This window comes from Sarcophilus harrisii, chromosome 3 (assembly GCF_902635505.1).
Source record: "Sarcophilus harrisii chromosome 3, mSarHar1.11, whole genome shotgun sequence".
Taxonomy (NCBI): Eukaryota; Metazoa; Chordata; class Mammalia; order Dasyuromorphia; family Dasyuridae; genus Sarcophilus; species Sarcophilus harrisii.
This window is the reverse complement of record NC_045428.1, coordinates 186601295-186625069: the sequence shown is the minus strand read 5'-3', so window position 1 is coordinate 186625069 and position 23775 is coordinate 186601295. Positions and strand designations below refer to the sequence as shown.

General features: G+C 34.7%; 1 protein-coding gene across 4 annotated transcripts; it reads right to left on the bottom strand.

Annotated features, from left to right (window-relative positions):
• Positions 1–2069: 2069 nt before the first annotated feature.
• CSNKA2IP (casein kinase 2 subunit alpha' interacting protein) lies at positions 2070–16217 on the bottom strand. Of its 4 annotated transcripts, none has more exons than XM_031958852.1 (5): positions 15954–16037; positions 10657–10768; positions 9630–9696; positions 3805–3862; positions 2070–3473 (listed from the first exon to the last, which is right to left on the bottom strand). In XM_031958852.1, the coding sequence occupies exon 5, from the start codon at positions 3386–3388 to the stop codon at positions 2087–2089; it is 1302 nt and encodes a 433-aa protein (XP_031814712.1). In that variant the 5' UTR covers positions 3389–3473; positions 3805–3862; positions 9630–9696; positions 10657–10768; positions 15954–16037; the 3' UTR covers positions 2070–2086. The 4 variants fall into 4 exon arrangements, with proteins under 4 accessions (XP_031814712.1, XP_031814711.1, XP_031814709.1 ...); XM_031958851.1 differs by lacking the exon at positions 15954–16037 and adding an exon at positions 13688–13756; XM_031958849.1 differs by lacking the exon at positions 10657–10768 and having other exon boundaries at positions 15954–16217.
• Between the last annotated feature and the right edge of the window lie 7558 nt (positions 16218–23775).

Here is a 23775-nt window from a genome sequence, read left to right as displayed (position 1 = left end):
TGAGTAAAGGATTAATCAAAAAGTTGGCCGTATTCCCTTGGATATATATGTGAAGTGAAAGACATTTGGAATGGGTACAGCAAATGTATACTACCATATTCAATCCCATGAGATTTCCCTTGCTAGCCTAATGTCTATAAATTCAAGTATAATATGGCATGGTATGCATAGAATTGCATTTAAAAAGTCTCAGTTGTGTATCTGAAGAAATTCAACAACATGCAACACCAAAACAACATAAACCTCAACGGATAGTAGTGGAACTTCTTCAGTTGAGCTATATTATGTTACAATTGTAGAGGGCTATTTAAAGTTAAACTTTTATTTTTGGTTAGCTCCATTTCTGGTACCTTTTGGTAATTTGTATTCATAGAAAGGTTATCTTCCAAAACAAGGAAACATTTGCATTTTCTGTGTTTTCCTCACCAGAAACTGACCTTTTATAGATGTCTTTTTTTTTTTCTCTATCCAGATCCACTGACTAGCAAAGGTGGTATCGGGGGAGTGTGTGTTTGCCTACAGATCATTTCTGTGCATGGTTATTTGGTCCTATATGATGAGAGGTCAATGTTCTTGGAAAAAATCTATGAGGCCATTTAGAGACAGACTCAGCTATGTTTCCAAAACAACTTTTGTTCTAATATTCTTTTCACTTTAAAACCATGCTTATTGTTGGCCTAAAATTTCTATAAACAGATTATTCCTGCCAATGCCTAATATCCCTGTTCCCATCAATCCCACCGAAATATCATCAACGCCTTTCTTTGAAAGCAAGAGATTTTGTGTCTTAGAATTCTTTGGCAGGCTCTATGGGTCGCTTCTTTGAATGATTTTGAATGTATAATGTAAAATACATAAGATTATAAAGGAAAAATGATTATAGTATATTGAAAGTTTGTAGACTATAGGCTAAGAATTTCTCCTTTAAAGGACTGTGGGAAGTCATCCTTCATCAATGTTTTGAACTTCCACAACACAAATTCACAGTTTTGTGACAGTTTTTAGGTGCAGTTCTAATGATAGGGGAAATGAGGGGTTTCCTTAGAATGCACATTCCTTTAAGCAGAAAAAGGTAGCTCCCTCCTGGGAAGTTCTCAATTCCCCAGTAATATCGGGTTCTTGGCCATTTGAGGATATCTCTTTCACAACAGAAATAACAGTGATGGCCAGTAGTAGGACAGCAACCCTCATTATTAACTTATTTTCAAGATTTTCACCAACTAACTAGAAACTAGCTGAGAAAAAGCAAATCTTGGGGATTCTTTTGGAAAAATCTGAGGATTTGAAGGAAAGCTAGAGGATTAGAAACCTTGGTTTAGCCATGCATTGAAAGACAGAATACCACCAAATCCTTACAACTAGAGGCCAGAATTTGATAGCCCTTAAAGCAATAACAATTGATAACAAGTTCAATGCAATCTATTCAGCATTTGATATCTTTTTCATTCATTATTCAAACAGTATTTCAATTCAAACCTCTAGATCATGTGATTAGAGAAAACGATGCAAGAACAAGAAGATATTACTCCTGGCAAAACCCTGAAAATGCAGATTAGGCAGTATAACTGGAATGGACTAAATAGTCCTTCAAGAAGAGTAAGAAAAATAGCACACCAGGAAGAGAATGTTAGATATGGAAACACTGAGATATGTGAGTACAGGCTTTATTTGTCTAGAATTAACACTAGGGAAAATAATAAATCAACAATAAACTTATAGATTTGATAGGTGTTCTTTATGAAGCCCCATGAAGCAAGAAAATTTAAAAATACATTCACATATAAAATAATATATTTATATTATTACAGAGGAGGCAAAGAATGCAGTCCTTGATATTCATTCATTCTGGATTGAATTTGACTGAAAATTAGAAGATAAAGGAAGGAAAAGGAATAATTGTTCTTCCTGATTAGACAGATCATTACTAACTCAGTTGCTTGTAACTACCTAAAGGACAGCGCTAGGATCAAATTAATGTCCTTCAGCCTGAATATGAATTTTAAAAAAAGAAATGAATTGCAAACCCCATCACATTTCAGAGATACACAATGGGGTACAAATATTTTTTTTTAAAGGAGAAAAGATGTTAATTTAATTTGAAAATGTTATTTTGAAATTTTTCCAGGACTGCTTTGAGAAATGTCCCAGATCCTGTTGTTGCTTTTTCTCTAGGCAGTTTTTTGGTGGTGCTACTTGCAGGCATTTTTCCTCCTGAGGGCTGGTGTCTTTCAGAGATTCTTTTGTCCCTTGTTTGGTAATCTTTGCTGTAGATAAAATCAAGCCAATAGACTCCTGGAGGCAATCGATGGTAAATAAATGATTCAAAGGACACACAGTCTGAGAAAGATGATGGAGAGAAGGGGGAAGATGAGGAAGAAGAAAGTGAAGAAGGTGGATACTGAGGCAGAGGCCCAGTCATCGTTTTTATATAAAGCAGCCATTTAACACCCTGGAACTGGTGGTTGATGCTCTGGGGTTGAATGGCAGGAGCCACTGATTGTATTGCAATGTTGGGAGTTGGGAGTGTAGAGGTAGAAGCAGACTCAGTGAGGATAAGAGCTTCTTGATTCCTTTCTCCCTCAGGTATGGACAACACAGTGTCATGTTCTTCTGCAGAAGCCTGAGGGCGCTGCTCTTCATAGCTAGGACATGGAAGGCAAGAAATGGAGCTTGGTTTTGGTTGTGGAATTTGGAGAACTAACCTCACACCCATTTCCCCCTCAGAACCAGGTAGAGGTGTGGGTATGGCCACTAATTTTGCTCCATTAGGGTCTTTTCTTCCCTTAACATGGGAACAGCCATATCGAATCCAGGAAGCACAAACTAAGCAAACTGTGTAAGTTGATGACAATCGTGGGCCAGGTTGAGGGTTAGGACGCCCCCTCATCCACCTCAAGAGAATCTGTTTTCGAATGTCTCTATGGATTCTGCTCTGGGGGATGGAACTGACTATGTTCTTAACAATTTCATTAGGGATAATCACACCATCCACTATACATGGTTTAAGGTAAAATAAACTCCATGAAGGCTCTCTATTAGGCATAGCTTTAGACTGTTTGGGACTTTGTAGAATCTTAACCTGGTGCTTGGATTTCAGTGGAGCCATGGCCCAATGTTTAAGGTATGATGTTGACCTAGCTTGATGACAGAGGCAGAGTGCTGGGGTAGACATGATCTGGGGGTGTTTAGTGCAGGGTAAACGTGCAATCTGGCAGGAATGATTCGATGATGTTATGCGGCGGAGTCTTTTTTGAGAATACTTGACGTGGGGGTATGATGCTTTAGTACCTGTTAGATTCCTGAACAAGACCTGGAAATCCAAAGGCCACTTTAAGTATCTCCTTTGCCAGACTTTTTGAGTTCCACCTAATAATTGTCCTCCTAACATAGGATAATAGTGGGAATAAGTTGGTGAATTGTAACTTAGCTCTGTTCCCCTGGTTTTGTTGATCAATGTGTCAATAAGCTTCTTCCTGAAGTAGCAAAGAAGAAAATATTAAAAAGTTGGAGTCTGATAGATTAATCAAAAGGTGAAAACACCTAATTCAATAGGATTATCAGCTAAACCAGCAAGTGGTCTGTTCCAGAAACTAATCCGAAAATTCAGATGGAAAATGTTTCATTAATTTGTACCTAAAAGAGAGGAAATGTGATTATAAAAAATCATGAAAAAACTTTTATTTTTAAGGAAGGTTATCACTTATGAGGCATCCCCTATGGGGTCACAGTCTTTCTCAGACCATTAACCATCCAAAAACTGGGACCCATAGAAATTGTGATAAAGCAAGGTAAATTCTACTTTACCTTTCTATCCTTTGATTTAAAGATTGTAGCCTCCAGGTTTTCTCAGCAACACAGGGTCCTGAAAGAGACCAACATGATTTAAGCTGGAAAGAATTTATTGACCTCTACAGAGTCTGTGTGTATAAGGATCAAAGGCATAAAAAAAGACAAATAACATCTATATAGAGAACAACTTCAGAGAAATTGAATAGAACACAGTTGAAGGAGTTTAGAACAGAAAAGCTTACTATGTAAGGTCAATGGATCATTAGTCATTGTGTAGGATAGGGAACCTCCATTATCAACTGCCTGCTAGAACATCTCCACCAGATATACCATAGTTATGTTAAACTCATAAGTCCACAAAAAACTTACTTTCTTCTATGAACCAAGTAATATTAGCTCTGATTGAAAGTAGTATGGTACCTGAGTTTTGAGATTGGAATGAAATGAAGTACTCATAGAACATCTCAAAGTTAACAAAAGGAACATTTAACTAACCCTAGAAAGGCAATAATATTCTGGGCGGAAAAGAAAACAATTCAGTGAATATACACTGATTCATATATGTATAGCTTCGTTCTACCAACATTGCTCATACTGGTCTGCTGACTGGAAGCTTCCCTTTTGGTACATAGACTCTCCATATAAAGCTTTGTAAAAATGCTCTGAACCATTGGTTCCCTGAGCCACTTAATATTGGATTGAGTATCATTTCAATTAATCAAAAGGAAATACATACCTGGACTTCATAGATTAAGACCTTACGATATTGCTACCACCACACTAAAAAAAACTTTCTTCCTAACTTTCTTATATGCTATAGGAATGACCATCAAAAACAGTCATTCCTAACCTCAGAGTCATGGATAGATTCTTAGCTCTTCCTCATATCCTCATTTGATAAATCTTATCAATAATACATTAACATCTTTGACATGAATCCTCTCTTCTAAACTCAGTATGACAGCCTTATTTCAAGTCTTCATCTTTTATCCAGGTTTCTGAAGGGTCCCTTCCCACCTCCAGTCTATCTTATTTTAATCCCTCTTCAATACAATTTCCAAACATTCCTAAAGTAGAGGTCTGGTCAGGCACTTCCTTGCTGAAGAAGCTTTAGTGTTTCTTAATACAACTAGGATAACATTTCTGCACTAAACTCTGCTTTATGATAATTTAAAGTCTTTCACTTAGATCTGGGCTTACCATCCTATCTTTCCAGGTCTATTGAATATTCTGTTATTCCCTTCATGCATTCTGTATTCTAGTCCAAATGGTCAGCCTCTGGTATTTACTTGTATCTATCATTCCATCTTCCACACTTCCAGGGCTTTGCATAAACTACCCCCCCCCCCAATTCCTAGAACACTTACACTCATCATTGTTTTGTCTTCTTAACAATCCTTAATTCCCCCATCAAGATTAAGCTAAAATAATGCCTTTCCTGGTCCCCTTTTCTGGTAATTTTCTTTCACTCTCCAAAATTAACTGTCTATTTATCTGTGAGCATATGGTTTTTCTCAGAAATATGGTTGTTGTCCTTCATGCTCAAAGGGGACCAAAAAAACATCACTATTTTGGGGTCAAGGTACAGTGTGTCTGACTGTAGCTAATCAGAACAATATGAGCTCAGAAGGCTCTACTACAAGCCAGACACAAATAGTTCATGTGACATCTGAAATAGAGAAGATTTTAAATTTATACATATAGATGTATAAATCTATACATGTTGCAATTTTTTTTGAGCTACTACAAATCTGCTTTGCTTGTTAGAGCACAGTGTCTTCTTTGTTGTGGATAAGTCACACTGCTAGGTCCTATGGAATTGTCTCCTATAACTCACAAATCCTAAATTCTTCAGAAAAACCTTAACTGTGTCCTTGCATTGCTTTTTCAGACCTTGCCCTCATGTGAATTCTCCATATAAAAGTTTTTTAGTCAAACATGTTGTGCATTCAAATAACGTGGCTGGCTCATTAGAGTTGTGCTCTCTGCAATAGAGTTTAAATGATTGGCAGTCTAACTCAAGAAAGAACTTCAGTGTGTTCAATACCTTATCTTGTGAGGTGACCTTCTAAATCTAAGACAATTCACATGAAAACCACTTTCTTGGCATGGTACCTATTATGTTGTCCAGATTTCACAAGCATACAATGAACTTGACTCTGTATACCTTCAGTTTGGTAGGCAGCCTTATTCCTCTCTTTTCTCACCCACAAATTTCCTTCAGTCTCTTCCAAATACTGAGCTAGCTCTGGCAATGCAGGTATTAACCTCATCATCTATCTGGACATCCCTGGAAAATACACTGTGACAAGTTAAGGGAGCTTATACATTTAAAAGCTCTCCATTTTCTGTAACCAAAGATATCATGTATGGATGGTGCAGTTCTGGCTGGTGGAAAACTTCTATTTTCTTATTGTTAATTGTCAAGCCAAAATTAGCAAAAGTGGCAGAGAAATAATTCTATACTCTTTTCATCTTGGCCTCAGAGGCTCCATTGAATGAACAATTATCTGCAAAAAAAAAAAAAAAAAAAAAAAAAAAAAGGTTGCACACATCAGCTCTTTCCAATTTAGTCTTGGCTTGTAACCTTTTCAAGGAAAATAATTTACCATCACTATAGCAGCCGATCTTGATACCATTTTCATCCTCATTGAAGGCTTCTGACAACAATGTGGAAAATATGCCTTAAAAAAAAAGCATGGGGAGCAAGCCCCTCAGTCCTGCTTCACTCCACTGGTGACTGAAAAAGTGAGAGCATTATTCAATATCCAGAACTCATGCAAACATGCCATCACAAAACTGGCATATAAATTGATGAACTTCTCTGGGTAACCAAATTTTATCACAATCTTCCACAATCCTTATATCAAAGACCTCTGGTGCTGCCCCTAGAATTTCCCCTGAAGATGTCAGACAGCAAATATCCTATCTACCATTCCTCAGCCCTTTCTAAAGTTACACTGGTTCTCAGATAGGTGACCATTTTCCAGATGAAGGATAAGCCCAATTAAGACTCTTGTAAGAGATTCTCTTGTGGTTATCACAGTATAATTTATTTCCATTTCCTTTATAGAGATGGACAGTGAAGACATCCTTGAATTCCTTTAGATAAATTCCTTTTGCCATATAATCCAGAAAATTTCAGTAAGTTTTCATATGAAAGTAGAGCCCTTGGCCTTGTAAATCTCAGCTGGAATAGAATCAGCACCAGGCACTTTGCCACATCAGAGAAGCCTAATAGTATTCAAAACCTCTTCTTCAATTGGAAGTTTAGCTAAAGAGGGATTGAATTCAATCTTAGGTATATAGTCAATGGTTTAAGCATTGGTTGATGAGGTCCACTGAAAATACTATGGAAGTGTTCAGCCTCTCTATCTGGTATCAAGTTCCTTATCACTAATCAATATGACTCAATGTTTAGTCTATTAGCAAAAAAGTAGTTGAGATACTACTTTGGCCTATAGCTTTCAGGAAATCAAAATCATAAAACTCTTTGAATTGTTCCTATCAGCATAAAACTGCTTTTATCTGCCTTTTCACTGAGCCCAGAATTCTGCATCTTTCTAAACTTTGCTTGCACTTTACTTTCAATGGAGTTAAATGCTGCCTTCTTTGAGAGAGATAAAACTATCCTACTGGAAAACTGTAATTCTCATTTTTCATTTAACAGCTTCTGAATTTCCCTAACATTTTTGTCAGATCAATCTTGATGTTTATGAGTAGTCTGACCCAAACCATCTACAGCAGATCTCTAAAAGCTGCCCATTCCTTTTCTGCTTATTGTGTATTGGCTCAGTCTTTTCTCCCAGGTAGCAACAAAACTCTTCATGTTAGAAGAAGCAATATAGTCCATTGACATTAAATCTTCTGGTGCTCATCTTGCCTTGGAGTCACCAGTTTTGTTGAAGGTAAATGGTTAGCCTGGAAAAAATAAGTCTATGACTGGTCCAGTACTGTGCCATACATTGCCTTTGTTCTTCTTATATTCTGTCTGTTTTTTCTCCTTACCCATGACATAGTCTATTAAATGCCATTAAATGCCAACATTTGCTACAAAAGTACATCCAACTAGTTTTATTGTGCTTAAGTAAATGGAAGATAATATTGATAATGAGAAGGGTCATGAGACACACAAGTCTTCAATACAAAGTAACCATTGCTGTTACTGTTTCCAACTCCATTCCTCCCAAGGACTCTGCCATGACTGATACTACTATGTCTACTCTGGTATTAAAGTTACCCAGAATTACAAGCTTGTCTTCTCTCTTCAGCATATTGACGATGACAGTGTTTCCTAGTTTCAATAACCTTTTTCTTTGACCTTATCAGGGTTTGTTATGGTAAAAAACATACACACAGTTGATGAAAATACTTTCCTGAAAGTGACAATCATTGTTGTTGTTGAAGTGTTTTATTTTCAAAACATATGCACAGATAATTTCTCAACATTGATCCTTGCATAGCCTTGTGTTCCAGATTTTCCCCTCCTTCCCCTCACCATCTTCACTAGATGACAAGCAATCCAATATATGTTATACATGCTAAAATATATGCTAAATCCAATACACACACACATATATATATATATATGTATTCTTACCCACAAATTTCCTATATGTATTGGATTTAACATATACATTAACATATATATATAAACATATTTATATAATTATCTTGCTGCACAAGAAAAACAAAATGCAAGGGAACAACAACAAAAAGAGTAAAAATGTTATGTTGTGATCCACATTCAGTTCCTACAGTTCTCTCTCTGGGTGAAGATGGCTCTCTGCATCACAAGATCATTGAAACTGGCCTCAATCATCTCATTGTTGGAAAAAGCCATCTCTCTTGGTTCTGCTCATTTCACTCAGCATCAGTTCATGTAAGTCTCTCCAGACCTCTCTGAAATCATTCTGCTGATCCTTTCTTATTGAACAATAATATTCCATAATATTCATATACCATAACTATTCACCATTCTCCAACTGATGGGCATTCATTCAGTTTCCAGTTTCTTGACACTACAAAAAGGACTGAAGTGGCAATCATTGTCTGCCATTTACTGTGAGGAAGCGTATAAACATGCTGGCTAGGTTAGATTTGATTGTGAAACCTATGACAGCTTCATAGCACTCCCTATCATTGCAATCACTTAAAAAAAAAAAAACAAAAACAAAAAAAACAGACACCCAGCTCTGACTTCAGGGAGTTTTCATTTACTTGCCATATTTTATTCAGAACTACTATTTGGATGAGATAGCTGCTGTGTTTTCTTACAAGTTATTTACTTTTCAGGTCTACTCATTTTCATGTTGTCCATAAGTATAAGCACATTCCATTTATCAATGGTGAGTGGATGATCTTCACAGAAGTTTTTGTACATTTTTTGTGTTTTGACCACAGGGTACGATCTCCATCTGCCACAGTAAGTGGATCAGGATTACATCAAATAAAGACAACAAATTTTAGAGCATCTTTTTCTAGGCCCCTTCCCTCATGCTAGGAGGAAAACATGGTCCTTGAAATAGGCTACTATTGACTCTAGATTTTTAGTGAAACTTGGAAAGATTTACATGAACTGATGCAAAGTGAACAAAACCAGAACATCGTACACAGTAACAGCAGCACTGTACAATGATCAGCTATGAATAACTTAGCTTGTATACTTCTTTAATTTATTCTTTATATCACTGATACTTGCACATAAAGGAGTGCTTAATAAGCACTTTTGCTAAATCTAATTGGCCATGGAGAAAATTAAATGGATTTTTTTAAAAAGCTAGAAACATAAGAAAAAAATAAGAGAAGAAGCTTTTGAAGCTAAAAAGCTGAGTTCTTACCATCAGGTAGTTTCCTCCATCTTCTTCTCTTAAATCTCCTAGAGATGTTTTCTTCAGGAAACAAGACCTATTAAAAGAAAAGTATAAAGTGTTCAAAAGCCACTTTTAAAAACTAATGGCACATCTTTACATCTGGGTTCAACTTCATAGGGAACATTTTTTAACTGTCCCTATGATTTATATCAGTGACATCCCTTCAAATGTTGGTTTATAATTATCTTGTTTAAAGCCAAAAATTAACTGAAACTTATAAAATATGAGCTGAGTTTAGAATCACAAAACCTGACTTCCAATCTTGCCCAAGTCCAATCTTGTTTAATTTTTGCTTTTTTTTTGGAGTGGGGAGAACAACACCAAGTCACTTAAATCTTTCTAAAGCCATTTCACCTGGAAAATGAAGAGATTGATCATCTCCCAGGTCCCATTTCTGGCTGTAATCTGAGATACAATGATCTTAACACAATTCTGATGTCCTTAGTTTTCTTATTTATAATAAGTGAGACTATTATTAGTTCGGAGACTAATCTCTAATATTCTATGGTTCTATGGCTCACTAATTACAATAGAATACCTTTTATTTTTCTTTTATTTGTTCCTTATTCAGAGCAAGAATAAAACAAGAAATTAAAATACCTATTGCTTGGGAAGAGATATATAGATTAAAAAGACAATAGAAAGAATCCAAAATTATTCATTCTCTGTTTTTACAGAATTAATCTTCCTTCATTACTAAAGAAAATATTGTTTAAACTGGAAAGGGTAAATGGGGCATGGTAATGAGGGAATTTATGCTTAAGTTAAAGCTGAGACTCTTGTTCCCCCATACTCACAAATGTAAATGGATGGCCTTAAGTTACTTTCTAAACACTTGGATTCACACAAGAATCAAACCATTTATTAAATCCTTACAATGAGCCAACAAAATTGTGCTGAATACAAATACAATACAAATAAAAGTAAAAATAATCCTTGCTATTCATGAATTAAACATTCTAAGAAAGTACACAGTAAATAACTTGGTACAGACCTACACATAAGAGGTATGATGGGAAGTAATCTCAGAGAAGACACTAGAAGCTATGGAGAACAGGAAAGTCCTCTTGCAGAAAATTAGATTTGGGCTGAGACCCAAAGAAAGCCTGAAAAACCAAGAGGCTGAGGTAAGAGATGAAAGCATTTTACTCTGGGGACAATCAGTCAAAGTGACATAAAAGGGGATTAGGCATATTTTGCTTAGGCGAACCAGAAGCAGTGTAGTATTGGTGAGGAAAATTTCAGGTCAACAATTTCTAAAGGTACTTTCTAAAAGTATACTGGTTAACCTCAGGAGTTAGTGATCTTCCTGCAGCTCTTCAATTCAAGCAAATTTTAGATGGTGTCTTGCTAGTGATATAATGTGGGGCTAGATGAAAGATTCTTACTGAAATGAGCAGATTTTGCACTACCTATGGCTCCCAAGGCCTACTTTAACTGAAATTCTGTCTTTCTGATTGTCTAAGACCTTCTCTACATGGCTTAATTATTCAAAATCACCTCAGCTTCAGATTTGATGCAGACCTCACAAAAGTGCCATTTTTACACATATTTTAAAGATAAGTAAAATGAATGTTATTTTCATTTTTTTTCATATTTCAATATACTATAACTAGTTTCCTTTATCATACTATGTACTTTTTTGTGCATTCAGAAACATTCTGAGGAAGAATCCATAGTACTCATACTGCCAAAGGGGTCTGCAACACAAAAAAAGGGTTATGAATTCTTCTTCTATCTAATTTGAATTAATTTACAATCTTTCTCACAGATGTTTCTTTCTCCCTTGTGATAGTGCTACCAACCCTGGGCACAGGCTCTCACTCACCGTTATCTTAATCCTAAAACTATTATAATAATCACCTTCTGGTTGGTATTGTTGCCTCATTTTTCCTTATTCCAATCAGTTACACCAATCCCACTTTCTGCAAGCGTCCTTTCCTCTGAAATTACCTTTAATTTACCCTAATTATATTATGTCTTGCAAGTACATAGGCTGTTTGTACTTTATCCCCTCTATTAGAATATGTGTTCCTTAAAAATAGGAACTTTTTGGGGGTTTTTGTGCATCCCTAACAATTACTGTTCTTGGCACACAGTAAATACTTTAATAAATGTTTATTGGCTTGACATAACCTACGACAGTGATAATTTTTTAGAAGAACTGGAAATTATTGATGTAAATTATCTAAATTTCTCATATATCCTTCCATCATAAAGTCCTTCCATTTCCCAGAGGCCTTCCTCTTTAAAAATTAGCTCAAAAGTGCCACTGAGAGGTATTCAGAAGGAAGCTGTTCTCTAGTTCTAAGAAACTAAAACTAAGAGGTGTCTCTGTATTAATTTGAGTTATTTGCTTCTTCCCTTATTAAAAATCACATTTCTAACCCCTTTCTACAACTATTCTTTTCTACAAGAAATTAAGTGACTAACACAAAATGATGGTTACAGACCAAAAAGGAATATGGGATCTACCTGCACCCTACCATGCATACCCCTGGCTGGAGGTCACACCTTAATGCCCAATAAGACCTATCTGATAAATGACCATAGGAAGCAAGAAAAGATAGACAAATCCTAAATATACTCCGCTTTTCTGTTTCTGTTGAGAGTTCCACAAACTCTCCAGTCATCCATATTTTCAATATTGGGAGTCATCTTCAATTGTCATTCATTTTCACCACCATTGCTGAAAGTATTAAATTGCCGTTTCATTGATTTTACCTTAACATCTCAGATCTATATCCTTTTCTAAATTTAGATTACCATCCTTTTTCAGATTCTCATTAACTCTCTTAGTTGTAATATTGCAACAGTCTCCTAATTGGATTCCTGATTTCCAATCAGTCTACCCTCTTCCATAAAACTACAAAGGAATCTTCCTAAACTTTACCATCAATATTATTCCCCTTAAGAATCCTCAATGATTATACAATGCTTATACATACTCTTAAAATTTCTCATCTATAGTCCCTGCACATTATCTTTTTTTTTTCCCCAGTCTTGGTTAACTGTCTTTTCTTAATGCCACAAGATGATATTCAGGGATGGTAGAATGTAGTTTAGGAAATTACAACAATAATAGTAAAAAAATATATCAAATACTTTACTATATAAATATTACTTTGTTTATACTTTAAAGAGTAATACTGCACAGTATCCTTGAACTGTTCTACCAAAATTTCTCTGCATTAGTTTCCCTGAATTATATCTCCATTTCCCTGAGTTAAGTATGCAACCCCCACCCTTTTCTCCTGTCCATCAGGGCTGTACCACCCACTCTAAACATTCCAAAAGATAAGACTATCTCAGATATGTAATTGAAATCTTTACTTCTGTTTATTCAAACATCCTAATTCTGGCCTCCTAGTTAGTAAGAATTTATAGTTTTTACTTCCATCCTGCTAGAACTGAATTTATGATACATCCCTGAAAATTCCCCACTCTTTGCCTTCTGCCTTTGTTTCTCTTCTTACTAGAGTCCTATTAAAAATAAACTTTGGAGTCTCACATTCACCGCTGGATACTTTGAGACAAGAGTCCTGTCCAGTCAATCAATTAAGCTCTCCAATAAATAAAATATTAAACTCTCTAATCTCTATCTTGCCTCAGTTTCTCCAGCATTACAGTACTACCTTACTTTAATACTACTTTAAAGTAATTTTGGGAGGAACTGGACACATATCCAATTTACCCATGCATATGTGTTTAAGAAATTCCCAGTGAGATAAATTCTTCTATATATTAAATTTGGGGTTGCCAGTGGATCAGATGACCTAGCAATTTCATTGGTGAGACCTGAACCCAATTTTTCTTGAATTGAAAGCTGGCTCTCTAAAGCCACAGTTGTTATTTAAAAAGTAAATAAATCTTGAGATTTGATGATCTATAAACTCCCCTCTTTAAATGATTTAACTTTCTTTTAGTTACTTTCTACCCTCTTCCATTATTGTATATATTTCTAAGAGAAATGAAACAAATGAAAAAAACAAAGCCTATTCAATTCAGAAATAGAGCATTCTCACCAGAGAAGATTATGTTCCAGGATATAGAGAAAACTAGACACACACTTCTTCCTCAGACACTTGTACTAACTAAGGTTGAGCCCCTGTGATGCTATATTATTCACAGGACCTAAGATCATACTGACATCATAGAACTGCCCATTGTCATCTGGCTATGAGAGTTACCTCCCTCATTTCTGGAGTACCAGTTATTTGGAGCGGAACTTAAACTGCTGATATATATATATATATATATATATATATATATATATATATATATATTCCATTTAAGTAGATATTTCCATATTCTTTAGAGTCTAGAGAGTCTGCCTTTATTATTTTATCCATAAGTTGGATTAGTTCAATCAATCAGTCAGTTAAAGCAGATTTCCAAGCTGTCATATCCCATAGCTATATTGGAATTACTGAATTTCCATTTTTTCCCTCACCAATAAGAGATCCTATTAGAAGGTTTCCTCGATTCTAGAGTCTCTGATTTTTTTTTTCAAGCAAAGCAACAAGCTTCTGAGTCTATAGGTACTTTTTTGTTCAACTTATGTACATATGTTCATAATTAAACAAAATTTAAAAAATTTTTTCCATAACCTTTGTATATATTGAGGTGAAAAAGAAATAGTGAAAAAGGAAAAATATCACTACATAGAAAATTGAATCTATTAACCTGTCTATATCATATGTGTAGGTATTATGTGCATATGTATATATATTTGTATTTTCCTCCCCCACCACCATAATTTTAATCTTGGCCACCTTATACCTTACTCTTCACTCTCTCCTTGACAATTTATTTATCCCTGTGCCTTCAATTATCACCTTTAGGGGTATAACTTCCAATTTTTTAATTCCAGTTATGATATCTCTTCTAAATTTCATATACATGTTTTCAACTGTCTACAATTCTTTACAAGATTAAAATCATTCATCATATTTCTTCATAAAACTTTATAAGTGAGGTCAATAAAGTGATCTTCAGCTAAGATATACAGATATATATCTTAGATTCAGAGTCAGAAGTCCTTGACAATGACATTATATATCTTGCCTCATTTGCTTTCCAGTTTGGTAAATTAAATCTTAGTTTTCTTATTTCTTAAATGGAAAGGGTGGCATGTATCCTGCCTACTTCACATAAAATAATAGCTGTATATATAAGTGCTTTGTGAACCACAAAATACTATAGAAATGTAATAACATAAACATATTTATGTGAGGTATAAATCAATAGTTTGGACAAAAATTCTGGTTTCCATACTACTTTAGAAAAAACTTAAGTTTATTAATTTCTGAAAATCTCACTCAGCAGGTGAATAGAAGGCAAGAATTCCTTAAAAAAATAATGGGAGACAAAATCTTTTTGGAATCCTGTTTTTGAAGCACACTAATTTCAGTCAGCCATATCTATAGACATTTTTAAGTCACTGAAACCATGTGCTCATGTACTTATCTAAGGCCTTAGAAGAAGCAGTGTGTACAGCTTTCAGGAAAACTAAAAACATCCAGTTTTACTATGGTAATCATTTACTATGATTACTATTAGTTAAATCCAGAATCTCAAAGATTTAACCACCTTTCTGGTTTTGAAAAGCTAAATACTTATTTAACAAGTGAATGTATTTATCTCCTAGAAATCTGTTGAATAAAATCAGAATGATTACTAAAACCATGATTTTTTAATTTTAATACCAATTGAAGGGTGGCATGGCATTTTGGGATATCATTCTCTGGGTCCCCCCCCCCCCCGATGGTATATTCTTTGTCTTCATATTGTGTTTAATATAACAAGCTCCTTAAAGACAAAGAATCTTTCCAATTTGTCTTTGAATCTCCAGTGCCTATTTATTGACCTTGCTTCATAAGCAACTTGTAAACATTTATTGAATTTATTTTTTTAATTTAAATACACATGATTTCCATTTTGCGACTAGCAGATACTGTGAAATGTCATAAGACCAGGAACAGAATTCAGTGATCTTGGTGATTTACGATTCCATAGAATATACTACCACAGAGTCCTCCTGCTTCCCATTCTCTCCAATATAGATGTTTTCTTGGCTAGATTTAAAGGATAGACAGAAAAAAGCTGCTTTCTAGCTTTAAGGAAAAAGAACCTGAGGGTTTCTTCTGGCCTGACTTTGAAGACTGCCTGGTCTTTTCAGCTACTGATCTCAAAAGTCTCAGCCTTTTTCTTCTCCCATTCTCTAGTAACAATCAATGACACCTTCCCCTCATTCCTCCCTTCCCAGCCCTAAATCTGAAATACCCTTACCAGTAGGAGTTTCAAGAAGAGCAAGAAGCATGTTACTTCAAATATTCCCAATAGCAATAACTTCTGCAAATCCAAATCCAAATGACTTTCATGGATGTAAATCTCCCTCATAGGGGAAAGCTACAGGGACTATAGAGCTTCTAATAGAAGCAAGCAACTGGAGAAAAATAAGTATCAGAAAAAGAGTAGACTTTCCTGAAAGGACTGTGCCCTGAGGATGAGGGGAAAAGTAGATGTGCTTCCTTAAACACCTATGACAGGACTGAGTACTGTAGTTCCCTATCCCAGACAAATGATCTAAGGTCATCCTGACATCACAGAGCAGCAATAGCTCATTGTTCACAGTCAGAGTTGCACTCTTGGTGGCAGAGTGACTTGAAGTGACCGTTATTTCTTCTCGGTACAATTTATTAAAAATCTTTCCATTTAATTTCTTACCGACACCTAAATGCTTCCATTTTCTTGTTAACAAAAATCACTACTACTCTCCACAACTCTAACTAAAACTGTTCTCTCAAAAAGGTCAACAATGACTTCCTAATCAACAAATCTAATGACATTTTTTTCAGTTCTTTAAATTCTCTGCATCTTTGGATAATGTAAACCAAGATTATTGAACGTGGTTTCTCTTCTCAGTTTTGTTGTTGTCCTGAACTGCTCCTCAATTTCAATCATTACTGATTCCTCCTCCCCTTAGGATATGCTTAATATGGATGCACCTCTGTGGGTCTAATGTTGGCATTCTCTCCCTTAGCAATTTATTCATTTCTGTGCCTTCAATTATAACCTTTAGGGAGATAGTTTCCAAATGCATATCTCCACTCCTAATCTCTCTTCTAAATTCCATATTTAAGTTTTTAACTACCAAGAAAATAATCCATCATACTTCTTATGAGATAAGGGAGGTCAATAAAATGATCATCAGCACAAATAGAGAGATATAGACAGACTGAGAGATGAAAGGAGCATATTCCACTTTGGTGTGAATCTTGTTCCAGTGTGGGCTTAAATGGGTTATTGGAATATTAGGTTTCCCCACTTTTTATCAGCCACTACTGTTGAAATATATTTAACAATAAGTGAAGGATTCTGAGCCACAATTTTTGTACATTTCCTTGGAGCAATATCCATTCTTTAAAAGATTGTAAAAAAAATTAAAAGAATTAAAAACATACCAAAAATAGAAGAAATAAATATGAATATGAAATCTGGCATTCAAATGGGAAAGAACTAAGGAAAGTTATCTTGATCTGGTTTTATCTCATGATAATCAGACTTCTGTCCTAATATTAGCAAAAATACCTATACATGACCACTGTTGTTACAAAATGAAACCATATCAGAATTAGTCCTTGTCCAAAATAATTCACCCAGAACATCCATGTTTTTACTTCCCTGGTCCTCAGTTTCCTCATCTGTAAAATGCTGGATTGGACTACATGGCCTTTCAAATCTATTAAAACTTGAAGGAATTGGAGAAGCATCCACACCAACAATATCACAAATCTTTTAAAGACTAGTCTGTTTTTTTTTTAGTCTTTGTCACTAAAGTTAATTAGTTCCCTTCCAAACTAACAAACCAATTTATGGCTTGATTTTCCCCATACTAACACAAAAGCAAAATTTTTATCACAAAACAAAATAAAAAAGAGAAAACATTTCAACAAGCATTTGAATATTCCTTCTTGTCCCAATCTTGCAAAAGTAACATTCTCTCTAATTAAAAAATGACAGCTCACTATCAATGATGGAGCCAGTAGCTTCCATTTAGAAAAGTAAATAAAGTGTGAAAAAGAATTTTCTTTCTCAAAGCAGGCTTGAATTTTAAGAAAACAATGAAAACAGCATGAGAAAACATGATATAAATCACTCCAAAGGGCAGCTGTACATACAAATAAGAATATAAAGAAAGTCTGTCTTTAAAATTAAGGACCTGCTGTCTATTGCTCCGTTTTGAGTAAATATTTTGAGTACACATCACTGAAATCACGCCTCATTTTATAAGTTATACATAGTTATAATATTGCCTTTTTTTGTTTTCCAATTAATGAAACATACTTTTAAAATTACTATCTTGATTTATAAGATTTCAAGAACATTTTCCATGGCAATGCATTCCTTTAACTGAATATCCATAATATATTTACATCATAGTTTATGTGTTCATATTAAAATGGTACATATTGTTTTTTGTTTTTGTAGTATTTTATTTTTCCCAATTACATAAACATAACTTTTAATATTTAAAAAAAATTTTTTAATTTAAAGACAAGTTTAAAGGAAAGAAAAAGGAGGATAAATAGGGGGAAAGTAGAATGGTGGTTGATATATAATAATCATAATTGTGCATGTGAATGGGACAAACTTGCCCATAAATTGGAAAGTGAATAACAGAATGAGATTAAAATCCTACAATATGTTGTTTATAAGAAACACATATAAAATTATGAGATACACAGAGTAAAGATAAGAGGCTGAAGCATAATAGATTCTGCTTCAGTTGAAGTAAAAAAAGAAAAAAAAAAAACAGGGGGAGTAATCAGGATTTCTCCCTTCAAATGCTTCTTAAAGGAAGAGATTCCTTTTTTCCTTATTCCAGGAAGATCCTGATTTATATTATTATCATGATTTCAAATACTATGATAATATGATAAGAATAACTTTATTAGAAACTGTTTTTAAGGAATTGTTTTGTAATTTAAGCATTTTTTGGATATTTAATGTTATATGTGTGTGTAGGTATAGTTTATATGTGTGTAAATTACACCTGTGATTTCATCAAGACAGAAAACTCCCAGTGTGGAAACTTTCCTTCATTAATGAAAACAGACAACCTATCAGAAACTTAAATTCTTTAGAGATTTGTTTATGATACTGAAAAGTTAAGTACACAGATAGATTGTTGACATTTTTTTTTAACATGTGATTGTACTGGTCTAGGGAACTTCTGGTTAGAAATTTCCTCTTTATCAATGTGGATTGACACTTTGCAATACATACTCAGAGATTTAAAAGTAGGATTGTACGTGCATATCTTTGTACACATAACACAATGCTTTAATTAGTAAAAATGTTATACATTAACTATTGAATAAAACTGAATTTAGCCAGTGGTTCAGTATTATAATGTTCACTTTCTCTATTGCCAAAAATGGAATTCAAAAGAAGCAAACTTTTAAAAATTTACCTTATGAATCCAGTGAGGTTAGTTTCAGTTTCACTGTCCTCTGAGAATAGTTTGCTGTTTTCATTTTGTCTCTGCTCTTTCTTCTAATATTGCCAGAATCTGTTTTCAATCTTGCATTACAAGGGTGTTTCTTTTCATTTTCCTAACTTTTTTTTTCACTGATCCCATTCAGTGTACCAAATGTTACCTAAGTTTTTGTGCAGTATTTCTTTCTAAACTTCCAATCCATAGTCTAAACCCCAGTCATTTTTGCTGGGAGGTCCTCTTATCATTTCACTATCATCAAAAATCGCTACAGAAAAACATCATAGAGTTTTAGGATGATATGCAAATGTTTATAAAACCTTTACTTGCATTCACTTAGAATTTAATGAAATGGACATAAGTTTTATATCATGGGATTTTTACAAAGTTTGCTGATAGCATTTAAATTTAATGTCTAAAAAATTTTTAAATCTTTGTCCCTAGTAAATGTATCAAATACATGCAAGAAAATCTTGTGAACCAATATAAGATTGTAATCTTGAGGATATGAACTTTATTTGCCTTTCTTTTCTAACCCCTACTTCTTAACATTGTGCTTAGCACATAGCAGATAAATTCATATTGGCTTGATTCTGATCCCTAATAACTACAATCATAAATCTTTTGGATAAACTCACCTACAGAAATACCACTTCATCATATAGATACTCCCCAAATTAGCCAATGAAGCTATGGCTTTTTTTTCTTTCAGCAATGATTCAATCCAATTCAACAAACATGTAGTGCATCTGCTATGTGTAAGGCACTATGCCAGGCAATGAGAATATAAAAATGAAATAAGACAAAAGCTGCGCTTTCCAGGTGTTTATAGTCTGGTAGACATGAAAGAAAAAGAAATATATTATAAATCAGAATATTATAGATACATTGGAAGGAACAAAGTCCTGTGAAAAATACAATAAGATAGAAATCATTTTCAACCTAGAGGAATTCAGGGGTGGGGTTTAGAGGAGAGGTGGAACTCCAACTGGGCTTTAAAATATGTGGCATGAACAAAAACCCAGATGTGAGAGAAGACAAGACAAGTTCAGAGAATATGCAATGCTTAAAGGAACTACTTTGAAATAAAGCAAAAAGGTAGGATCAGAGATTTTAAAATCCCTGAAGTCATTTAGTAGAATATTCTCATTTATAGATAAGGAAACTGATATCTAAAGATTTTCAATGACTTGCCCAAAGTCATACAAATAATAAGGAGCAGACCTGGGATTTGAAATCCCATACTAATCTAGCTTCAATTCCATTGCATCACCCTGCCGTATTGAGGATCTGCATTCCATAAACTTGCCAATGAACTAAAGATATATATTAAATAATTTAGAATAACAAAGAATATTACCTAGGGCTTTTAATGAAAAGAAGGTTCTTTTCCTTAAAATATTCACATTATGAATAATTTAAGCCAAAAATAAAAATTTCATTTCCTATTTAATTTTTTGTGTTTGTTATGACTTGTGACCATTTCTTGTTCATAGTATTTAAAATTCAATAATAAATAGAGTACTGACCATGGAGTCATACCTATATTTAAGTGCTAGTCCTCACATGCTGGCTTGCTGATCCTGAGCAATTCACTTCAATTTAAAATGCTCCCTAGCAATTCTCTGAAACTATAAATCAATGTAGGTCTGCTTTAATAAAGCAGTTTCCACACTGGAAACTTCCTACACTGGAAAAATAACAAGTCTGATTTAAAACAATTTTATTTGAAAAACTAATCTAGCTGGGGCTGCTAGGTGGTGTATATGAATAGAGCATAGCCCTGAAGTCAGGAGCATCTGAGTTCAAATGTGACCTTTTAACACTTAACTAGCTGTGTGATCCTGGGCAAGCCTAATAAAGACTACTTACCTCCCAGTTCAATCTTTAGGTTAGTTTTCTCTAGACTAGCTCTATTCTTCCTCCTCCAAATCATTTGTTATTTTTAACTTGACTCAAAGTACATTTCCTCTTGGGAACCATCATAATCTATTCATCACTTAATTATCTTGCAATGTCTTTGAACTCACATTAGTAGGATCTAAAAATTGTACTTATGTATATAAATACATATATATCCTCTTTCCTAGCACCTAATAGACTAGGATTAAGTTACTAGGTCAAAGATAAGATTTATGGTAATGGACACACACACACACACAGCTTTTGAAAAAAAAGGCAATGAATATCTCTCATCATACAGAAACCTTCCTAAATATATGTAAACCAATGGACAGAACAAGCAGTATAATATCACATCCAAGCTATTCAAATACAGAAAGCAACTCCATCATCTGGAGGATTTATAGGAAAACATGACAATGAAAAGATTGAAAATATCAACTTCAGTCAGGAGCTGCTTGCAGTGGAGGAATTAAATAAATCAGTGAGGTCATAGATTCAGCAAAACCCTAAGGAAAGTGACAATTGTATTTAAATATAATTTAAAAGCTCAAAAAGCTCCTAAATTTAAATTACATATTATCTTAGCGGATATAGTGGCTAAGAAGCAAAAATAGTTTTCTCTCAGATTTCTTCCCAGCCCCAGACAAATCCCAACCATACCCTGCCATCTTCTCCCAATACAATATTTAATACAATAAGTGAAGCACAAGTCATCAACTCATTTCTTTCCTATTCCCTATTCCCACCACTACTACATCAATCTATTTAGTAAAGACCTTTCAATTTCAGGTTTGTAATACCTCTTAAGTATGCTCCCATTTTTCCTCTGACATAGGCTGCACCCTGGTAAAAGGCCCTATTTCTTCATGTCTGGACTACTACAATAATTTCTATTTATGGGTCTTTCTGCCTCGATCTTCGTTTATTAATCCATCCTGTCTCTACTCAGCTGTCAGTTTAAGAATGACCATGTCATTTCCCCTACTGAATAAATCCCATCACACAAAAAATCCTATCACTTCCAAGATCAAATATAAAAACCCCTTTTTAATATTCAAAACCTGTTCCCTCACATTTCCAGTCTTAGTCTGCCCTACCCTCAGCCCCCAACATACTCTATCATCCAAATGACATTGATCTTGCTTTTCTTCAAATGAATATTTTCATCGGTTATCCCCCATACCTCCTTTTTCATCTCTTCCTCCTGGATTTCTTCAAATCCCACTGTCTCTATGAAGCCTTTTCTAGTCCTTTCTAAATCTAGTGCTTTCTCTGTTGATTATTAGCTCTTTGTCTTATATTGCTTATTTGTACATAATTATTTTCCTACTATTAAGCAGCTAGATAGTGCAGTGGATAGAGCACAAACCAGAAGACAGGAAAATATGTGTTCAAGTCTGACCTCAAACACTTATTAGTTGAGTAATGCTGGGTCAGTCACTGAAACTCCATTTTCTCGACGTTTTTGTCCTTCATCAGAAGAGTGGTGTCTTAATTTACAAATGAATTGGATTTAAGCAAGACGGGGCTATGCAAAATCAGTCTCACTCTCTCCTTCAGATTCATCAGATTTAATGACAAGACATAGGTCAGAATGATCAGCATGGCTCTGGATGCAGTAGGAAACACTGAACTTTTAAAGTTAGAGTTTCCCAGGACAAGTTTATTTGAAGGAACATTCATTCAGTAATTAAAGGTAAGATAAAAATTGAGGCAAAAAAAAAAAAAAAATGGCCTGCTTTAACTTCACACACACAAAAAAATCACTCCCAGAAGAAAAGATCCTTAGGGTCTCTGGCCAGAATCAAAACAATTAGCTGCTTATACTTACTTTGAGCCATCAAACCTCGAACAATGAGCAAGTGAAGTTTGAGCTGGGACCTATTATTGGCCAATCATTGAGAACCAAAGTGACTTGGGCTTAAAGACGCAGTCAAGTAGCTCCACTGGGCTTTATCAAAGTCTAGTTTATCACAAGTATATTTCAAGAAATCATGAATGAAAACTACATGATGTTAATTGTACCAGTTTTTTTGCAGGAGGAAAAGTGTTAGAATAAATAAAGTGGGGGAATGTAGCCCCTGTAGACTATAAGGAAGAATAGAAGGAGGGAAAATAGGAGGAAGAAAATAATGAAGAAAAGGAAAAAAATAAGGAAAGAAATACCATCATTGACCGACTGGAACTAGCTATGTCCCCAGGGGGACAGCTATTTGTTTTTCCTTCTCAAATAAAACCAAATAAAACCAAGAGGGTGATGTCTTGACTTGCAACTGAATTGAATTTAAGTGAGATAAGCAAAGAGCATTTAGCACAGTGCCTGGCTGTGCAAGAGATTATTCAATCGTTTCAGTTATGTTCAACTCTTCATGACCCTGTTTGGGGTTTTCTTGATAAAGATACTGAAATGTTTCCTGTAGTTTTCTGGTTAGTTTTCTGGAGGTCTTTGGACCAGCCTTCATTTCAGCTGAGTAATCACTACAAGAATAGCCAGGTGTTAAAAGTCCAAATTCTTTATTATCTCCTTCAAAGTCTTGTCTCCTTGCCTGGGGCTTCGGATAGCTTTCTGGAGGTCTTCTGGAATGTGTCTTGGTTTCTGTGGGGGAAGCAGGAGGACCACCATGATGATCTCTGTCTTGAAGTCTATCTCAGTCCAAGAGCTTATGCTCCAGCCTCCAGCCACTGTCTTCCCCCAGTCTGTTCTAG